The sequence below is a fragment of the Trichomonascus vanleenenianus genome (genome assembly GCF_965637985.1).
Source record: "Trichomonascus vanleenenianus strain CLIB 3782 genome assembly, contig: TRVA0_027S, whole genome shotgun sequence".
Taxonomy (NCBI): domain Eukaryota; kingdom Fungi; phylum Ascomycota; class Dipodascomycetes; order Dipodascales; family Trichomonascaceae; genus Blastobotrys; species Blastobotrys vanleenenianus.
Genome location: NW_027481860.1, coordinates 55407 through 75957, shown reverse-complemented (window position 1 = coordinate 75957; position 20551 = coordinate 55407). Strand labels below are relative to the sequence as shown.

The following is a 20551-nucleotide window of genomic DNA, read 5'->3' as shown; positions in this document are numbered from 1 at the left end:
TAGACCTTTCAGACGTTGTTTACGAAATTGGTATGGGTAGGCTTGAGAGACGAGGTGGAAGAGCTGCAATAAGGATTTGCTTGAGCCAGGTTCTGCAAACAAGCTGTATGGTAAGCCAGAGTATAAGGAAGATCTTTTAATTGAGCTGCTGAAAGATGCTGATGTATAGGAAGTCTGATTTAGGACGAATTCAGCACGATAAAGAACTCAAAGCACTTTAAGGAATCCAATTACGATGAGTTGGACATCGCGGCCGAAACGGATATGCTGAAACTGATAGACATTGAAAAGGCAGCGGCTGATATCAATTCGCATATGGCAATCGTATCTGCGCTCTCTACGGCGCAAGAGGCGTTGTAGACAATACCAAAAAGGATCAATTCACCAAGGGACAGGACATCAAGATTGTTCGATTCTGGAACACTAACTGGAGCTTCCTATAATTCACTTTCCAGGGGACTTACGCATGTGCATCGCTATTTAAAAAAGGGTGCTTATTGCTGAGGAAGACACTGAGCTGAAAAATGGTCGTAGTACCTCACCGCCTGATGAAGGCTTCACTGGATATCGCTCTGCATCTGCCTCCGATGAGGAACATAAAACAGCCAGTTCCGCACTGTCAGCATCCCATTCAAAGTTGCCGTCCCATCCCAAATCGTCGACCTATTCAATGTCGCCGTCCCATTCGAAGACACCGTTTTATTCAAATCGAACGTCGACAATAGAGAATTGGTTCGTAATATTCCGATATTCGCTTGGTGATGGCCGGTATGGGTTTCTTGAGAAATTAGCGGAACGATACTATTCAGAAGTTGCTTGGATTGTATCTTTGTGATTGTGGACTAAAAGACAGGGAGCTAAAGATGCTAAATCATATGGGAATATGTGCCAGTTTGACCACACTTGAGAGATGCAGTGAGAAACTGAGGGACAGGAACAAAAAGATGATTGATACAGCGAAAAGTGAAAAGGCTGATAACTCGGAGGAGCCATTGAAAGACGGAACCAGTAAAAGAGCAGAGATGAAGAACAGCCTCGTGGGAAAAAACGACAGTTTTACCCGGCTACAGATGTTACCGTCTCTGAGGTTGAAAACGTACCCCCCTAGTGAACTAAACACTAGCAATTTCGACAATGCTGAGGCAAAGAAGTCATTATCGGAGCCGACTGAAGCAATTAATTCTCCAGCGTCCAGAAAGGTGAAACTGATATTACGGAGTAACTTTAAAGGTAAGAGATATGAAAGCTGTATTCATTCGCTGAACTTCTCCGTTCGGCTTATAAAGAAGTTAGCACCTCAAAGTGGAAAAAGCCTGTGGTTGAACCTCCAAGATACCATTAGAACTTTCCAGATTTCAATAATGGCCTTTACGATCCGAAAAGTCCGAACGGTTACCCCTTCGAGGCTTATCCAAAAGCTCGGTAATCCACCACGATGAAACAGACCTGTCTACGACGTGTGATTTAATTTTTCGGTCAAAATCTACGCGTAACGGATGGATAAAAAGATGAATCAAAATATCATTGAATTCTAAAAAAACTTAGACGTCAAGGATACCCCAGTACTGCTCAACATTGAGGTAGCCTGGAGCCTTCCACAGGTCGTTGAAGGCAGAGAAGAGAATAACATCGTTGCCAATCTTCTGCTGGAGAGAGCTGATGGCAGTCTTGAGGTTAGCCGGGCTTGGAACAGCAACGCCGTTGGTGTCACCCTGGGATGGCCAGCCAGACTCGGAGATAAGAACAGACTTCTCACCGTTGCAAGCTTCCCAAACTCGCTGGATCTGCTCCAGAGCCCAGTCACCAGCCTGACTGGCAGTGACGGTACCGTCGAAGTAAGCGTGAGCGTTGCAAGCAATGTAGTCAGAGGCAGCACAGAGACCTGGGTTCTCAATGATGGCAATGAAGGTGTCGACAGCAACGACTGGACCAGTGTAGCCGTAGCCCTTGAGAATGCCTCGGGCCTGGTTGGTGTAGCTCACAACCTGGTCGACAGTGGCCTGGCCACCGTTGACAAGCTCGTTACCAATGGAAATGGTGTGGATAACGTCCCAGCCCTTGCCATTGGACTCAATAGCCGACTGGATGGTAGCAAGCTCCTGTGGGATGGAACCCATGTCAAAGATGCCAACAAACGCCTTCTGGTTGTCACCGAGAGCAGACAGAACGTTAGCGACCTGGTTGCAGTCGGTACCGTAGATTCGAACGACGTTGTAGTCAGTGAGCTGGGCAAGGTCGGAGGCAACCTCGGACTGCGACTTGCATCCACCATTGTTCAAGTATGGAGAGTAGGAGATACCGTTGGCAGAGGCCTGCGAGCTGGAGGAAGAAGAGGAAGAAGAAGAACCAGTAGAAGACGCAGCAGCGGCCGAAGTCTTCAGGGTAGAAGCTGGCGCCTGGGCGGCAGCGGAAGAGCCAGTAGCAGCCGGGGCCGGAGAAGAGCTGACCTGAGCAGCTGGGGACGAGGCCGGGCTGTTGGCGACCGAGACGACGGCGGCGGCCTGGTTAAGAGCAGCCGCAACAGGGGTAGCAGCGGCGGCAGCTTCACCAGCAGTCACGTACTTGGTCAGGTGACGGGTGACGTGGACGACGACCTCAGCTGGGTCAGCCTCGGCCTCTCGCTTGAGGTTGTGGGCGTGGTGCTGCAGTGGCTGGGCGAGAGCCAGGGTCGCGAGAGCAGCGACGGAGAACAACTTGGTGTGCATTTCTAATTGAATATTTTTGCTCTAGTTTTTGGTTTATGAATAGTATTTCAGAGGCCAGCTCGTGAAGATACTAAATGGGTTAGTTTAAAAAGGAACGTCGAAAAAAAAAGAGTGTCGCAAGGAAACGAAAGGAACGTCAGGGCGTAATGGACCCGATTGGAGTTATATAGCTGCGTCGAAAAAGAGGCGCATTGGAATTCAAGGGGTTTAAATAGGGGGAGAGCGTCCATATGCGGGTGTTAATGCGTTTGGTCGTTTACATCATCATCTGCGTCGCGTGTTGCCGCATTGGGACGACCTGTTACCCCTTAGGGGGGGAAGGCAAGCCCCGGGGGTGCGCGGCACCCAGTGCGACAGCATATGAACTACTAATTTGGTCTCTGGGGCAACCCAACTCGGTTAAAAGGTGCACTAATCGAGCGGCGATCTAAGACAGGGCCGATCAGGGGGCATATCCCGAGCATAGAAAACGAGGCTATAGCTGTTGGAGAATGAACAGGCGGACCAAAATGAAGATATTTCGCGCCCATGGAACCTCTCTACAAGCATGTGCTTTTTTTTTTTTCTTATGTGATGCAAAAAAATTGCACAGCAGCGCGCTGGTGATTGTACAGTAGGGGGGCAGCATTGCATGGTTATAGAAAGTCTTAGACTGGTCTCGCCTATACGCGTGGTGTAAGTCGTGTACCGCAGTACGCCTACAGAGAGCCGGTCGATGCACGTTGGATAATATCTGCCTACTCGAGATCGGATCATCTTGGGCAGCTGCCGGTTTTAATCGCTCGGGGGGTCATGGGCCTATTGATGTACGCATTATTGATTTGCCATGAGTTGTTGTAAATAAACAGCATCAGCTCATCGCTAACCATATACAATCTATGAACACTTTGCTGTATGTTTATTAGCTGATCACGTTCATTCCGCGTCGTTTGACGGTTATGAATCATATCTCAAACAGTTTTATAGTGGACCCCAAAAGGCGTCATACTCGAATTTATATTTTTTGCCTAGGTATTTCTCGACACCATGTGAACGATTTCGAGCCCCACAGTAACACTACAGCTACATTGGTCATAGTTCATTGTCCGTACTTCGATATACACTGTCATTCTGTAGTACCTTAATATATTATGTGAGTCTCTTCCCGCAGAGCGGGACACGTATACGTGTGCGGGCGTTCCTTACATGCGTTGTAACAGGCAGTGTAGTAGGGCGAGGGCCACATTGGCATACACCGGAATTGCATATTTACTATGCAAAATGCTTGCTCAAACAGCTTCAGTTGCGTCCGGGTAAATGTATATGGCCCTCGCCGAACTCGGTCTATGCTACCAACGTTACTAGGGCAATCCTATGCCACATACTATAAGTATACTTGGTAGTGGGACTGGTAGTAGAGTATTAACAGGAGTAGAGGCGTATAAGTGGTACACCCGGAATACGGAGCTGTAGCAAACTTTACAATACTCTACTAGCAACACTGGGGCTCTGCCCCAGACCCCGTAGTTGGGGGGAAACCCCCCAAACCCCCCCATTATACCATCTCTACAAGCCCTCCGCGAAGCGGAGCTAAGGGGGGTCTGGGGGGCTGGCCCCCCAGGATAACCACTATGAGTAGTACTAGTAGTAAATTTCAAAGCTTCATTCACGCAAGATTTATGTGTGTTTGTTTTTTGTGGTGCTCCCTATATATGTCGCTTTCTCAATTAGGACTCGCCTTTGAGTGAATATCACTGGCAGTGCCCTGTTGCGCCGGATCTACATGCTGAGGCGAGGTAGAGAGTGTAACGGAACGTCGGCCCCCCTTTTTGTTGTCCCGTAGTCCGGAAATAATATCTCATCCCTTAATATCACCGTCCATTGCATGTTGTACTACCGGCCTACTACGGAACTAATTTTATACATGCAGTACTGTTAAATATAGATAATTAATTGACGCGTACCGCTGGCGAGCCCTTTTCCCGATTCGGTGGTTCACTTGGCTGGCCAGGGATGTTCTGACAGCACGACTAGTTGAGATAGCACAGCCCTTAAGCACTAGCAGCTCGTCAGTTCTCCTGTATATAGCTCAAATTGCCGCAATTCTTAGATAGGGAGTGCACAATGCTTCAAATTTAATTGATCGCCGAGTTGGTAATGCTTGTATGATGACTTAGGCTATCCCCGAATATCATATCTTAGACAACAAGCACTAGAAGTTTCAATTGCCTGAATGAAATGAATAATTAACGTCGCGTTCGATTGATCCTTAAACAATCCTAGTCAATTCTTACAGGTAGGTAGAAGTTGATTAAGCCCTTACAGTAATTAACTTCCGAGCAAGGGGCTAGGCATTCTCAGAAGGAAATGCGGCGCAGGGGAGTTCTTACCCTCATATGGGTACGCCATAGCTGAGTCCGCGGTTCGATGCTTTGTTTCTTATTGCAAATGGTTGTACATACTAGTGTATATGGGAGTAGCTACGCATGAAGATGGACAGAAGTAACACCTGTGAAAGACCTGGATCAGGTACTTGTTTAACGCGTTCTGCATAGGACGATTTCCGTAGTTCTACTAATTGCTCCTCATGTTCTCTATCGTTCAGATCATGTTTCTTATCCAGGCATTTCCCATATCGAGACCCATGCGCGGTCCAATCCGCTAGTGAACAACTGCCGATACAATTCAGTTGAGTTGCTTCCTTGGAACTTCTCGATCCTGGCTATGAAAATGTGTTATAACTGTGGGACACTGCTGATACGAGAGTTGATTGTTACTGGGATATGTATATGATACGTGAGATAAGCAGAGCCTTCTGTCTCGGCCACAACAAGAAACCTTAGTCGTAATGGATTATTGTTAATATAATGGCAGCTTTGCTGATCTGATCAATGGTTTGTGAAATATTGAAAGGGCATAGACGACGTTTTATACCCGAAAGCGAATGGGAAGAAGTAGACAAAATGAAAGTGTATCGGTGTATTTGAAAGTTCACCCATAATTCCATAGATCGTTCTGCTTGTATTCTAAGGGCCGATACAACTATGCAGTATCGGTACCTTGTGATCATGGCAATAATGCCGCCAATTGGATACAGTACAGCTGTAAAGGTTTTAGGCCAGGGCCAGATGACTCAATTAGGATGCTCTAAAATCTTTTAAGCAATAAATGCACTCTTTCATGTCAATTTAGTCCCTGAGTTGTACCTTATTACATTAGGGATTTTGGATCAGGGAATCAATATCCTGCTGTAACAAATTAAAAATTTAAGGCTTATAAACTGCACCGTATATAGGGCTATTGATTAACGGTTCACAGCCCATACATAATCATAAAATAAATAGACATTCTCTGCCCGTTAATGTGTTCAGAAGTGATTATCGCAATTGTTCATGTTTTGCTACTCTCTGTTCAGGTCCATATGGTACCGTATTACCAGCGCCAAAAATAATACCATAATGCCGGTAATATTGATTAATTTTTTGGTTCCGCATATGTAGTTTCTCGACGAGCGAATTTTGAGTAAAAAGGTAATTGGAATAGATCTTTGATTTTGACTGAATAAAGCTAAATAAGAGCATGCATTCCTGGATCGATAATAGTGTACGTACATTGTACTAGTATCCTGATTCAGACCATTGTCTACCGTTATCTAAGGTGGAGGAGAACTACTCTAAATACAGAAGTACCTGAGGCTCCAATTACAAGAGACTATTAGAAAAGTTATGTCGCAAGTCGTTGTCTAATTCTACAGACGTGAAGTTACTCTCAATCGTCTTAAGTTGTATTGTGATTGGAATAACGGTTAGAAGCTACCCGTTCCTAAGGCTGTCTCGATAGAAGGCTCATAGACTTGGAGTAACTTCTGGCCATCTTAACGGTTCAATCTTAGCGCTCTATTATTACAGCGAACTAGCGTTCTACTACTACAATGTGCTGAATAATCGCCATTAATCATGGCTTCCTATATAACCGGTAATGTCCCAAGTTATATTATGTCAGTTGAACTTTGTGATCAGTGCATGTAACGAAATCCATCATCGTGTGTTACTTTCTGGTACCCGTAAGATCAGACCATGATAGCTCTTCATATTGATAAAACTTTTACCGTTCCAAATTCGTCTTGACTGCTTGAGAACCGATCCCGAGGTCCAATGTCCTGCCAGCACAATTGCCTGAAACTAGTTATAGTACCGCATTCCATTCAAGATCTACAGCATTATGGATATTCCTTGTGTGTCAATAGCCAAGAATCAAGGCGGTTCTAGTTGATTGGTTCTCATTACGCACTGTGTCACCCCCTACAAGTACAATGTAACGTTAGTTCAATAGCTCAATTGTGAGAATACTATAGACTATTCCTAGCCCCTTTCCCTCCTGAATGCAGAGATAGAGGAGCAATGTTGCTACAAGCATTATGCCATGCGATCTTTCCTCATGAAGTTTGGAGAATGCCGCATAGTGCATCAAGAGCCTTGCAGTAGTGCGTGATTTTCATTGTCGGGGGCTCCACTTGGAAATACAACAAAACTTCAATATATGCACCTGTTATCAACGTGGGCAACATGGAGAAAGGGCGATCCCATTGACGACAACCAGGGGAATAAAAATACTTTAATTGATTACTTTAAGTAGCCATGCGGTTTATCAACACATACACAACTCAATGTAGTACCACCACGGACCACAGTACTAGAAACAGTCAACAACCTACAGTAATTGCATGTCGAGGCTACCTGGAGAATCATTACAGAATCTTGGAGAGGCCAATTGCACGGCAACAGCTCACTAGCTCCTGGGGACAAGGCTGAAATTCAGGGGGCATGTCACAATAACGCCGTGCTTCAATCACTGCAGCATAATCGCGCTACACAGTACATGAAAAAAGCAGTGGGGATGCTTCAAAACTTCTTGGCAAGCAGTTTATATTCTAGGTAGAAATTCAGTGACAGTACAAATGGCTACATGCGTATTGTTTCGAATGTATGTCGGGTGTCATATCTCACATAAACCCAATGCGGTAAGCACCGTTGATGAGGCGATGAGGAAGCCGAATCCCGGCAAAAAATCAACAACTCGAAACGGAGGCGCATGCTGTAAACTGCAGGAAAGTGAAGGCGACAAATACTAATACATCTGGTGGTACAAAAAAAGAATTAAAGAGAAGAGGAAGGGCTGTTTTTCATCTCGGCGATGACCCGTGCTCGCGCAAAGGCCTCGCTTGTGGTGAGTCCAGCGTGCTCCCTCTGGGAGTCGTCATAAGAAGGCAACTGTGGCTCGTCGTTAGTAGTTTCGTTAGTAATAGAGTTCATGTGCATTTGCGGTGGCGGCGGAGAAGATAGCAGCGGTGATATTCGGGAAACCGTAGATCCGACAGCGGCAGAATGCAGTAGCGATGCAGTCACAACTCCAATGCTGCTGGCATTGGCTAGCGGCTGGAGTTGCTCTCCTTCTTCCTGTGGCAGCCCCTGGAGCTGCTCTGTAGCCTGTAATCGTGAAACTAGAGGCACGTTTCGCAACGGTGAGGCCACCGGAGACGCAGGAAGCGATAATTCTGGCACCGATTGAGAGCGGGGTAGGTAGGCGTTAAAAGAGGGCGAAGAAATAACCTCATGGAGCTCCTCTTCAGTACGAGTAGATTCTAGCGGGTAGTAGGAGCGCAGCGAGTAGATAGCACCAACAATATTATCGGCGTCAGTGTTGCGACGGAATTTGAACATGTAGTCCATGGCGACAAGCTCTATCGAGTAGAGCAGAAAAGACACTAACAGCCCCGCCATGGAAGCTCTAACCCTGAAACCAGCTCTGGTGGTCCACCACTTTGCAATTCGTTCCACTATACCCCCCAAGTAGTGCCGGACAATATAGATAGCTAGTAAGCGTACCACGGCAATGCTGATGCTCTGAACACAAACTTGCTGGAACACCCACGATCCTCGGATGGGGAAACCGTAGTTACCGCTTACAAAGCCATGTTTGTTAAACGGGTCGTCGAGCTCGTACGTTTCAATGCCCGTGATCTCGCCTTCGACGAGCCTCCACACACGTAGGCGTTTACCAAACTCGAACCAGCCAAACCCGCCTACGCGGCGCTCTAGGCTCTTGAACTTGGACACTACGAGTACTACCTTTAGGCACAGCTTTTTCGCGTGATATGCGACCCTCAGCAACCATTTGTCAAGCCACCCTACGAGTACGAGGCCAGGCGCGACTTCAATGAGACGGGATAGCAGCGAAGTCACAATACATCGAACCAGACGCGATCTATGCGGTCGCTGAGTACCGTCGTACTGATGGTGATGGTGATGCTCCAACCTGACGCTTACTAGGAGCGCAAAAGTCAGCAGCTCTACGAGACCTACGGCGAGGATGCTCCTCAGCACGTCGCACATCCACACAGTGCAGTTCCTCCGCGGACGCTCCCACTTCCGCGCTACAACCAGCGGAACCAGCACGAGCAGTAGCAGCGAAAGGTGCGCGCCCGATGCCGTCAGCGAGTCCACCGAGCTGTTCTCAGGCAAACCATCGTTCCTCGTTTCACTCATTCCGCATGGTATCGCTGGGTTGGCTATAGGGGAAAAAACGGTTCTCTATTGAAAATATTCGTCCGGCAAAAAGGGTTAGGTTCCTATCTGGTCTGGAACCCGGCCAGTTTGCAAAGTGGTCCAAACCCGGGTCCCACCGGCGTCCCCAACCAGCGGGCCCAACTTCCAGCGGGGCGTGAACTTCCCCTCCTGTCGCTCCCTCCCTAATGCGGCTGCAGCGCGGATGTATCACTTTAAGCCCGGCTTTACACTGTACCTTTAATACAGCGGTTATACGGTGGCTTTTGGCCCTCTTTTGGTCTTTTTTTAATGCCTTTATTTTTTTTTTTCTTTCAGCCAAACCACTTGATGATATAGTAGAAACAGACGAGCATGATGATAATACCGCCGTAGAAAATCCACTTGTCCTGCATCGCCCGGCGCTCCACCATCCGTATAGTGTCGGCCGAGATTCCGAGCGTGGTTGCCGTGGAAACAATCGACCGGTGCGTGCGGCGCAGCATATCGCTCTGGGAGCCTAAATCCCCGAGCACGGCGCGCCCCCGCTCGATAAAGTCGTCAATTTGGTCCCCCGCACGGCTCAGCGTGTTGTGCTCGCGCGCGAGCCCCTCCTCGCGCGTGCTCGGCGGCCGGTAGCCGTACGGGTTCTCCAGTGACGCCGCATCTGGTGTGGCGGCACCCCCGCCGCTGCCCGGGTGGCGCTGGCGGGCGAACAGCTCCTGGCGCGATGTTTGGAGTACAGACTCTTCGCGCTGGCGCTTGAGACGGGCTAGCTCCTCTTTGGCCTCGTGAATCTCGTTGCGCAGTTGTTCGATGCGGACCTGGGCTTTTTGTTTCTTTTCGTCGACCATTTCGTTGCTAGCGGCCCGTGAATAGTCCTCGACAGTACGGGTAAGAGCTGTGACGGTTGCAGAGATTTGGCCTTGTAGCGACAAGGGAGCCTGCTCTGGATCAGCGGCAAAAGAGTCCAAGTCCCGTCTTAGCGCCTGGCTCTGCTTCAGCGCATGGTTATATAGCGAATTCTAATACAATTGTTTTCGTTAGCCTTGTTGTATATTCTGCCTTCAATTGAGTTCCGCTTACCATATTCTTTTTTGTTTACGCTGTTGTGCGTCGTTAAGCTGGTTAGGGTAGACACGTAGCACGTCCTGTGTCGCCTGTCGTCTTTGGGGTTGTGTCGAATTTTTTGTTTTCCTTGCGCGGGCGGCGGACGGGGGGTGGTTGGGAGGATTGTGCGGCTCGTGAGGCTCAACTTTTTTCCTGCGGCGCAGTGCGGCTTCCGCTGCTTCAATTAATTTGGGGGCCAGCCCCCAAACCCCCGTGGCTCCGCTTCGCGGAGGAATCGCTGATTTGGATCTCCTCCGTGAAGCGGGGCGCCACAAATTAGGGGCGTATGTGTGGTTAAAGAAGGGCGGCGACAGCTTCGATATCCGCTTCAGTAGCACCCGGTAGCTCTCGACGAAGACTAGTCAATGCTTCGCGTGCCTTCTCGCGGCGCTCCGGAGAACCAGAGAACTCTGGCGCATGGAGCTCCTTTGATAGCTCTTCCAGGTAGCTCGCCAGTCGCTGACAGGTAGTTGGAGTAGTCAAACTCCCATCAGAGACAATCCTATCGCAGAAGCTCTGTATATCGTACGCAGCGAGAAGCGTCTGTAGAAACCACTTCTTCATCTGATCAATTGAGGTCGCCAGGCCACGGTTACGCTCGTCCGAATCATCGCACAGCCACTTGTGGGGCATTCTCGATTTGTTCTTGACATATGGACCAAACCGCCCGTTTCCAAAACAGATGTTCAGCGTAACCAATCCACCAGCCCCACGCTCCCATGATTCACGGAACGCAATGAACGCAAGACCAACGTACAGCATAAACCACTCTCGCAGATTGACCTTCGGCTGCTTACCCTTCTCGAATCTCGGAATCTGGTCAGTCGTGTCTAAAAGAGTCGACATTACACTAACCATCGGGTGAATTCCAGTGAGAATAGACAACCCGCCTTCACGGAAGAATCTATCTCGTCGCCTCAGCGACTCGACAATGTACTGCCCATTTTCCGAAGACGCAGAGTTGGCGACATCGCGGTCTATCTCTAATACAGACATGGCATTGTGCGACTCTAGGTATGTCATTGATTGGTGGTATTCTAAGAACACCGGCTTGGTGATCTCGTCTGGAGGGTTGTCCATGTTGACGCAAAACGCGTACGCCAGCCTGAACACCCGGTACCGCTTGGCACAGCTTGGTGCGATATCCCTTCGCGCAGCGAGGTCTTTCCACTTGTCAATGCGTCGGGCCAGCGCGAACAATTCGCGTGCCACTACCACGAGGGGTGCGACTCTCCGGAGACCGAACCCTACCGAAGGGTCGTACTTTTGGAGGAGAGGTATTAGAATCCCCAGAGTCGTGTACATCACGGCGTCAAGCAACCGCAATACTTGCGCGTCATGCGACACGAACTTGCTCATATCTCACGGGGAAAGGGATCTCTATAGAGAGTTTTGACAGGGGGGCTTATCTGCAATATGTCGAACAATTTTTGTCGTGTTTCGCCCCAAATCTCCGATCATCAACCCGGTCGAAGACTTCGATTAAAAAAACAACCGCTTTTCCACTTATATCAAGGCTCAACGACCTTGAAAACCTTTCCTCCGACAATCTTTAAAGTTTATTTAAAACGGGGTTACCACATTAGGTAATTAATTACAAGAATGCTACGATCTGTTCCATTACGTCGGTCGGCGTAAACGTCGGAACGATCGTGCCGAAAACCAGATCAGTTCCGACGACCGGTCCGAAGGGCCTTCAGGGCTTATATAAAGTCTCCGCATATGCATAGAACTAGAGCCGACAACTTCTCTAATAATAATGCTTCGGGCAGTAGGAAGACAAGCACGAAGGTGCTATTCAACGAACCACCCAATCCTCTCCAGGCTTAACGCTCATCCAAAGGACAAAACAGCCATTCGGCACGTCGAGTCGGGAAATGAGTACAGCTATGGACAGTTAGTGGAGGAAATAGGACGCTGGAGAAGCGTAATCAAGGAAGCCAGGACATCTAAAACCATTGCTATTATGGGTGAAAATAGTTTCCAATTCGTAGCTCCATTCTACGCAGCTCTTTCCGTAGAGGATACTGTAGCCATGCCATTGTGCACTAATCACACCGAGGCTGAGATTGGTTATCAACTCGAGAACTCGGGTGCACGGCAGATTATCACCCCTAAGCGGTTCCTGTCCAAGCTGGAGCCGTTCAAAGGAATAGCTGAAATTATCACCACTGAAGAAGCATCTTCTCATAATGGATCAGACGTTGGCGATGTTTCTAGTAATACTGGATACATGCTCTATACTTCTGGGACATCAGGCAAGCCAAAGGGCGTAGTGACCCCTCTGGAGACTTTTGTTGCTCAGGCCAAAGCACTGACGGAGGCATGGAACATTAATTCAGAAACGAATTTCCTGCAGACCCTGCCATTGCATCATGTCCACGGGCTGCTCATCGCTACTACTCTGCCACTCCTGGCCGGAGGGCGAACCGAGTTCCTGTTTCCATTCTCCCCAAGTGCCTGGGCGCAGCGAATTGCTGACGAGAAACTGCCGCCAATCAACACTTACACAGCTGTTCCTACCATCTACACGCGTCTATCGCGTTACATCCAGGAGTTACCGGCTGAAGAGCGCCAGAGAGTACAAAATGCCATTGCCAAGAATCTCAAATTGGCCATGTGTGGCTCTGCTGCGCTTCCTACGCCTCTCCGAGACGCGTGGGACGCGGTATCGCTGGGCCAGGTGCCTCTGCTCGAGCGATACGGTATGACTGAAACGGGTATCACCTTTTCACAGCCTCTTGATGCTTCGAAGCGCGTCCCGGGATCTGTCGGACGGCCTGTTCCGAGTGTCATTGCCAGACTCGTGGACGCCGAGACGGGTAACGTCGTCTATACAACTGAGCAGAACAACACTGTTTCCGGAAAAAAGTCCGCACCAGGTGAGATCCAGCTGACGGGACCTGTAGTCTTTAAGGAGTATCTCAACCGGCCCGACGCGACCAAGGAGACCTTCTCCAGTGATGGGTGGTTCAAGACTGGAGACGTCGCTTTCGCAGACGAAGGCGGTCAGTTCCACATTCTAGGCCGAGCTAGCATGGATATTATCAAGTCTGGAGGCGAGAAATTGAGCGCTCTGGAGATTGAGCGAGAGATCCTCTCGCTTCCGCAGGTGGCAGAATGCTCTGTCATTGGCTTGCCTGATCGTGAATGGGGCGAGAAAGTCACGGCAATTGTCGTGCTTTTGCCAGAAGCCAAGCTTACCCTCGAGGAGCTGAAGGCTTCGCTGCGTAACACTCTTGCTGGCTGGAAGATCCCGAAGCGGCTCGAAGTCGTGGCTAAAATTCCACGAAACCAGATGGGCAAGGTTAACAAGAAGCAGTTGGTCAAGCAGTACTCTGAGTAAACGAACATCCACCACACCCACCAAACCCATATGGATAAGGTCAACAAAGAAGCACTTGGTCAAGCAATACTCTGAGTAAATTGCATTCTTTGATATGGCATATTATATTATACGAGATAGACGAATAGATTAGATTGCTACGAAATTCCTGGGTTGGTAAACTCCCCAGTTAAGATATGCATAGTGCATATCACCAAGTTATGATATATGTCAACAGTAAAAGACTAACACTGAGTAAATACTGCTGAAAATTTAAATAATGCAAATAGAAAGCAGCCATGCGATATACGAGTTGAGCCGCAGCTGAATCATGGAGTTAGCGAGCCGGTAGGGCACATCGGGTCTCACTTTGAATGGTACATCCGAACTGACGGTCTCACCGGTCGATATATCAAAGGACTTTTCTCCCCCATTGTTGGACGAATCCAGTTCGGTGGTAAAGATCCGGAGCACGCTAGCGACCGTTGGTGATAAAGAACCGGCATATTCTATGAATTCCATTATTGTACAAGTCCTGTAGGTGATTGGTTGTATATGGACGATAAATTGTTTAGTCCGCTTAGGCTGACGGACGAGATCAGCCTCGACCACCGAGTCGTACTGGCCCCAATGACCCGGTACAGATGCGTCGACCGGAAGCCTAGCTCTATGGTGGCACAGTACTATTCGCAAAGAGCTAGTAAAAGGGCCTTACTCATCTCGGAAGCAACATTTGTAACTGGGGAGTGCGGCAGCCACCCGGACGCCCCGAGTATGATCCCAGAGACGCTCGACGGGTGGAAACATGTGGTCTCCTCTGTCCACGCCAAGAAAGGGTATATATTTGTTCAGTTAACCCATCTCGGGCGCATTGGCATGGGGCGGTTTATGCACCAGAAGCTCCCGCTGTCGAGCTCTCCAATTGGACTCTCATCGCTACCCAAACACCTTGACGAAAGCGGCCTCATCCACGAGCATCTCGTACCTAAGGGAATGGATCACAACGACTTGTTTTTGACTAAAGAGGCGTTTGTTTCCGCAGCCAAGATGGCCATTTTGGACGCCAAGGCAGACGGAGTCGAGATTCTTGCCGGTATAGGGCATTTACTGGAGCAATTCCTGGCAGACAACGTAAATAAACGACGTGATGAGTACGGAGGATCGCCAAAGGCAAGGCTCAAGTACCCTCTCGAGGTCATCAAGGCTGTATGTGAGGTAGTGGGCCCCTCCAAAGTGGGCGTAAAAATCACTCCGTTTTCCAAACTTTTCGAAATCAACGATTCTAAGCCGCTTGAGCATTGGAAGTACTTTGTCGGTGAGCTCGACAAGCTTGGTCTGGCGTATATCCATATGGTCGAGGCGGGGTATCATATTAGGATCTACGAGGACGTCTCCAAGGTGACTACTTATCCAGGGAATCAGGGAAACTATTCCCTGGAGCCAATTGTTGAAGTAATTCGGAACACTCCAGTGATCAGTGCTGGAGGATGGTCGGATGACAATTTTTACGACGTTGTTGAGGACGAATCGTACTACAGCGGGAAAGTCGCGGCATTAGCATTTGGCCGATGGTTCATCAGCAACCCTGACCTGCCACGAAGGCTACAGCTGGGGCTTCCATTGGCGCCGTACAATGAGAAAACTGTTTGGAAACACGGGTCAGAGGATGGTTATATTTCCTACCATTCTGTGGCCTAACCAATCCATCAATCTACCATGCTGAGGGTAGTCAGTTTCCCAGCCCCTGTAAAATAGTACTCATGAGAGACGAATGTATTGTTAAGTGGTATGAATATAACTAGTACGACATGAAGAGTTGCTTATTTGAATCATAAGAGACGTATATTGTTTTAATCGTGAAGTACCACCGTTATATCTATCCTGGTACTGGCAGTAGAATGCATGAGTTTGGGCTACTGCGAGTTACCTGTACATCTTTTTGTATTGCCCAGGGGTCACTAATTTACCAGCACCTTTCTGGAACATGCCAATTCGCTTCTTGCGAGCTGCTTGCTCGAGTCGACGTAAAAGCTCCTCGTTCCCATCAAACTCGCTCCCGGTTTTACCTTCGTAAACCATCGCCCACCCATTGCGTACCATCTCGACACTAACGTCCTTTCGGCCCGTCCAGGTCCAGATCTCCGCGGATGCAACTATTCTCGAATACTGGTCTCTGGCCAATGGCTTGATTCGGATCCGTCGGTTGTAGATATACCCTCGAAGCCACTCCAGTGCCTCACCCGAAAACGGCTGAGCAGGACGCCCGAAATGAGCACACTCTGGAGCGTCAATGCCATTGAGCCGGATGTGTATAGTCTTCCCAGTAAGCTCGCCTCGCTTCAGCTTGGTCACCTCTGGCGCGCGTCGGAGCCATCCCCAGCCACCAAACACGCCTCCTGGAGTGTGATAAAAGTGAAAGTTGTCAGCATCCCCTACTGATGTGACCCTCCCCAGCATGGTGCGACGCTTGAAGAACGATTCGGGCAGCTTTGATGCATTTGGTACTCGTCGGAAAAGAGATCTATAAAGGTAGAACGACCCGATAAAAGTACCGGTCAGCAGCCCGGTCGGAACAAGAACTTCTGGGGTCAGAAAGCTCCCTAGCTTGAGTCCTTTGCCTTCGTCGCTGCTGCCATTTATGGGTGCCATATATCCTTTACCCTGCCAGCTGATATTTTTGTGTGGTGGATCTATGTGGGGGTGTCCCAAACACCATCCAATACATTCTCATCGAAGCCTTCTTTTACGACGCAAGGCAAACTTGTACAGGCAATGCTCGCAATAACTCCCATGGGCAATGATTAAGGTTAAATGTGGTTTTTTCTAAAGCAGGTAGCATTATGATTAGGCGGCTTAGTGGTGCACTGCAGATCTCAGGGGTAATCCGGTCCTTTGGGCACTCTAAATTCGGGGACGGATGTATTGTTGATTATAGAATATAAACGCATCCAAAGAGTTGTATAGCAATATTCATCGAGAATAAATAGCAATTCATCATATCAATTGTTTGCCATAAATAATGATTAACCTTGAATACCGGTACAATACTGGTAATACATCACGATTTGAAACGAATACATTGTAATACATTGTACTGTACAATAGTTAGGCATACATAACGATTTGATAAATATAAATGCCTCAAATTCTAGGAATATGGCTCCAGAATTCTTACAGTTTGCAATTAGCGTCTTCGTATTTAAGGTACCGATACCTCCACTCCGCTGGTCACTCCCTAATTACAGTAGCACATAGCAAATCTGCATCATATTGCCATGATTGTAAAGAAAGTCTACATATCGGGTACTACTGTAGCAGATAATAAGGTTTCAACTTGTTGTCGCTTATTATTATATTGCGAGGCATGCCGTTCAATCAAAACGCTCCATCTAAAATTATTTTTTCAACCCAGGATATCCATCTAGAAAATGGGGTTTACGGATTTTCCAAGATGTAAAGATATTGCATTATATCCTTACGATCCAGTCAAGATGAATTAAACCTTCCTCGAGATCGCGATGTGGTACTTGAAATGTATAACCCCTATTCTTTGGGCTGGTTTCTCGAGTGGTCACATCTATTTACGCATACGATTGCTAGTTACAGAAAGCTGGAACATCTACAGGGCACAAGAATCCCAAAGTACTATGTGTCATTTGCTATGGTCGTGCCCAGTGGGATGCTGAAGGGTCGGCAAATTCCAGTCATTCTCAGAGAACTTATAGACGGAACGAACGTGGGCGAGTTGAACGAAGAGGTCTATTCAACGGAAACGCAGCAGTTAATTATGGAGGAAGTGATTGCTGCAGAAAGGGAGCTTGACAAAGCAGGAGTGTCATTAGCATTCAGTCTAAGCCCTGACGTATTTATTCTGGTCGAAGAGGAGGCAAAGTTCAGAGTTGTTGTGTGTTATTTTGCATATACTGCACTTGATCCTACGGCGGAAGATATATTTTCACGTCCTAGAGGTCTCCCTGTTGTTTTACTTAAATGGAAAAAGGCACTACTTGAGAAATACAAATTCGACTGGCTGGTTGACTGGCCATGGGTTCCGTGGTTATACGAGAAGTACCGCAATGAGCTGGAGGATATCTATGTTACAGATCGACTAGTTGAAGAGGCTAGTGGATTTGATAAGCAGATTAAATGGATTGGGAGGCTCGATAAACAAATTGAATGGGTTGGAGAGACTGATCATTAGCGTTCCTGGGACTACAGATGAAAAGACTTCTGGAGAAAGTGCGAAGTTGGCTGGAGGCAGTGATGGGAAGCCAAACCCTAGAGACAACTTATCGCCTTGTTAGGTGCCTACCTATACCAAGAATAATAAATCTATGAGAGTCGGTGCAGTGTCCGTGTTAGCAGGGCAATACACAAATCTTTTATGGAAAACTTGATGTAGATACGTGAATTGCAAGCTGGCTATTCTGTAGAGTTTACTTATGAAAGCCGCTAGTCTCTCTAGCTGCGCTTTGCGTAGACAGTGATCAAGGTGATCAATTGTTATCGAGTGTTTGTTATTTGTTATTCGCCATGGCCGTTTTTAACTACGGAGTTAATATACTCAGATGCTTCAAGTAACTCACCCATCAGCTGGCTCCCATTTTAGGCTAAATAGACCCTTTGAGTTACCGGGGTCTAGGCAATACTGATTGAACATTTATTTAGTTATAATACCGGTACAGATAACTGGTACTCTTGGAGAACACAGCACTACCCTGTAATTGGTTTCTATTAGCAATAAAACGTTACAGTGCAATCATCAGATAATCTAGCAATTCGGTAAATTCACGATATAGTCTGCTTGCATGGTGCGTCGAAATAAGGAAATCCGTTCAGTTATACGAGAACGGGATTCATCGGCGGCGGGTTGGCTACCGACGACCACCCTTATACGGCTGTGTAAGAAATAAAGACGCGGAGAAATCCACATTTACTGTCCTTCCAAAGGTTATCTACCACGTGGAGTAACTTTCCAACTGTTATTGAAGCCACAGGATAGCAATTGAGATCCTCTTCTGCAGGTAACTAAGTGTTCGTCAAAAGTAGCTGAGACCCGGTAGATTATCAGCCCGGGGTCCGACGAAGAACCCGACATAAAAAAAAAAGGATTGAAAGACAAGATTACCTCCATCTTCCAAAAAAAAAAACAGTATAGACCATGTTAGAGGCTGGGAAACGAGCTTCGAAGACTCTATTTGGGTCTCCTTTCCGAGGCATGGTCAACGATATACGTGGACGACTACCTCACTATGCCTCGGACTGGAAAGACTCAGTAAACTATCGGGTAATTCCGTCGGTAATTTATGTCTACTTTACAAAGTAAGTGAACCTCAATTTTAACAAAAATATAATAAAATATGCTAATGATGATAGCCTGCTTCCGGCGATTGCATTTGCCCAGGATATGTTCGACAAGACCAATAATGCATACGGTGTGAACGAAGTTCTGTTAGCATCTGCTCTAGCCGGTATCGTGTTTGGCCTGTTTTCTGGCCAGCCTCTGTGCATTGTTGGAGTCACTGGACCAATTTCCATCTTCAACTATACCGTTTACGACATTATCGCCAACCGAGGGACTCCTTATTTCCCGTTCATGGCGTGGATCTGTCTGTGGTCGATGGTTATGCATTTTGTAATTGCAGTGTTCAACTGGGTGAACTCATTACGATACGTATCCAGATTCTCATGCGACATCTTCGGGTGCTTCATTTGCATTATTTATATCCAGAAAGGTATTCAAATCCTGACCCGGCAATTTGGCGAAGGTCTTGAAGGAGAAGTCAGAGGATACCTCTCGGTCGTGGTAGCTTTACTCACCATGATCTTCGGCATTGTAGCGAACCTGCTCGGCAAAAGATCCAAGCTCTTCTGGAGCTGGTTCAGGAAACTATTCGCCGATTACGGCACTCCTCTGACTGTCGTATTCTTCAGTGGGTTTATTCACTTCGGGCACAGAATGGCTTCTGCCAACCTTGAGAGATTGCCGACCACCAAATCGTTTGCTCCAACCGCGGGCTCTGATCACGACCGAACCCATGGATGGTTTATCCACTTTTGGGATATTGACGTAAGCGATATATTCCTTGCCATTCCATTCGCACTTTTGTTGACTATCTTGTTTTATTTTGACCACAATGTGTCCTCTTTGATCTGCCAGGGGTCCGAGTTCCCACTCAAGAAGCCCTCGTCTTTCCATTGGGATTTCTTCCTGCTCGGTATTACGACAGGCGTGGCCGGCATACTTGGCATCCCTGCGCCAAACGGGCTCATTCCTCAGGCGCCGCTTCATACACAGTCGTTGTGCGTGACTAGAACCAACGGTGGAAGTAGCGACGAAAAGCGCCCGGAGGAATATGTTGACTCTGTTGTCGAGCAGCGATTCACCAACACCGTTCAGGGCCTCATGATTTTGGGTACCATGAGTGGACCACTTCTCATAATGCTTGGATTGGTTCCGCAGGCAGTACTGGCCGGGCTCTTTTGGATCATGGGAATTACTGGCCTTATTGGTAATGGAGTCATTGATAAGATATGGTTCATTTTCACTGATGAGCGGTATGTCGACGCCAATCACCCGCTGATGAAGTGCCGAAAGCCTTATCTCTACTTTTTCACCTTCATGCTTGCGCTGGGTGCTGGTGCAGAAGTAGGCATTACACAGACCATTGCCGCAGTCGGCTTCCCAGCAGTTCTGGTGCTGTTTGGGGTAATTGGATATTTTTTGCCCAAGATTATCCCCGAGCCAGAAATGTCCATTTTGGATGAGCCGACTGCTTCTGATTTCATCCTTCAAAACCTTCAGTCTGATTCGGCTACCATTGTTAACGAAGAAAATTATGCCAACTAACCAAACCACATCATCCCTTTTTAGAACGAATAGATAATGA

General features: G+C 47.8%; 10 protein-coding genes across 10 annotated transcripts; 5 read left to right on the top strand and 5 right to left on the bottom strand.

The window, feature by feature from the left end:
• Nucleotides 1–863: 863 nt before the first annotated feature.
• TRVA0_027S00870 (uncharacterized protein) lies at nt 864–1439 on the top strand (the record flags this gene model as incomplete). Its single annotated transcript, XM_076685654.1, has 1 exon — nt 864–1439. The coding sequence occupies one exon, from the start codon at nt 864–866 to the stop codon at nt 1437–1439; it is 576 nt and encodes a 191-aa protein (XP_076540103.1).
• A 102-nt stretch (nt 1440–1541) lies between these two features.
• SCW4 (putative family 17 glucosidase) lies at nt 1542–2705 on the bottom strand (the record flags this gene model as incomplete). Its single annotated transcript, XM_076685653.1, has 1 exon — nt 1542–2705. One exon carries the CDS (start codon nt 2703–2705, stop codon nt 1542–1544), a length of 1164 nt encoding a protein of 387 aa, XP_076540102.1.
• Nucleotides 2706–7840: 5135 nt separating this feature from the next.
• On the bottom strand, nt 7841–9229 carry TRVA0_027S00826 (uncharacterized protein; the record flags this gene model as incomplete). Its single annotated transcript, XM_076685652.1, has 1 exon — nt 7841–9229. One exon carries the CDS (start codon nt 9227–9229, stop codon nt 7841–7843), a length of 1389 nt encoding a protein of 462 aa, XP_076540101.1.
• A 332-nt stretch (nt 9230–9561) lies between these two features.
• Nucleotides 9562–10315, bottom strand: BOS1 (Bos1p; the record flags this gene model as incomplete). The annotated part of the gene is made up of 2 exons (XM_076685651.1): nt 9562–10251; nt 10313–10315. 2 exons carry the CDS (start codon nt 10313–10315, stop codon nt 9562–9564), a joined length of 693 nt encoding a protein of 230 aa, XP_076540100.1.
• A 315-nt stretch (nt 10316–10630) lies between these two features.
• TRVA0_027S00782 (uncharacterized protein) lies at nt 10631–11695 on the bottom strand (the record flags this gene model as incomplete). Its single annotated transcript, XM_076685650.1, has 1 exon — nt 10631–11695. One exon carries the CDS (start codon nt 11693–11695, stop codon nt 10631–10633), a length of 1065 nt encoding a protein of 354 aa, XP_076540099.1.
• Nucleotides 11696–12095: 400 nt separating this feature from the next.
• Nucleotides 12096–13682, top strand: PCS60 (acyl-CoA synthetase; the record flags this gene model as incomplete). Its single annotated transcript, XM_076685649.1, has 1 exon — nt 12096–13682. The coding sequence occupies one exon, from the start codon at nt 12096–12098 to the stop codon at nt 13680–13682; it is 1587 nt and encodes a 528-aa protein (XP_076540098.1).
• A 534-nt stretch (nt 13683–14216) lies between these two features.
• On the top strand, nt 14217–15359 carry OYE3 (NADPH dehydrogenase 3; the record flags this gene model as incomplete). The annotated part of the gene is made up of 1 exon (XM_076685648.1): nt 14217–15359. The coding sequence occupies one exon, from the start codon at nt 14217–14219 to the stop codon at nt 15357–15359; it is 1143 nt and encodes a 380-aa protein (XP_076540097.1).
• Nucleotides 15360–15584: 225 nt separating this feature from the next.
• LCL3 (Lcl3p) lies at nt 15585–16310 on the bottom strand (the record flags this gene model as incomplete). The annotated part of the gene is made up of 1 exon (XM_076685647.1): nt 15585–16310. The coding sequence occupies one exon, from the start codon at nt 16308–16310 to the stop codon at nt 15585–15587; it is 726 nt and encodes a 241-aa protein (XP_076540096.1).
• An 883-nt stretch (nt 16311–17193) lies between these two features.
• On the top strand, nt 17194–17862 carry TRVA0_027S00694 (uncharacterized protein; the record flags this gene model as incomplete). Its single annotated transcript, XM_076685646.1, has 1 exon — nt 17194–17862. One exon carries the CDS (start codon nt 17194–17196, stop codon nt 17860–17862), a length of 669 nt encoding a protein of 222 aa, XP_076540095.1.
• Nucleotides 17863–18879: 1017 nt separating this feature from the next.
• BOR1 (Bor1p) lies at nt 18880–20511 on the top strand (the record flags this gene model as incomplete). The annotated part of the gene is made up of 2 exons (XM_076685645.1): nt 18880–18983; nt 19038–20511. 2 exons carry the CDS (start codon nt 18880–18882, stop codon nt 20509–20511), a joined length of 1578 nt encoding a protein of 525 aa, XP_076540094.1.
• Between the last annotated feature and the right edge of the window lie 40 nt (nt 20512–20551).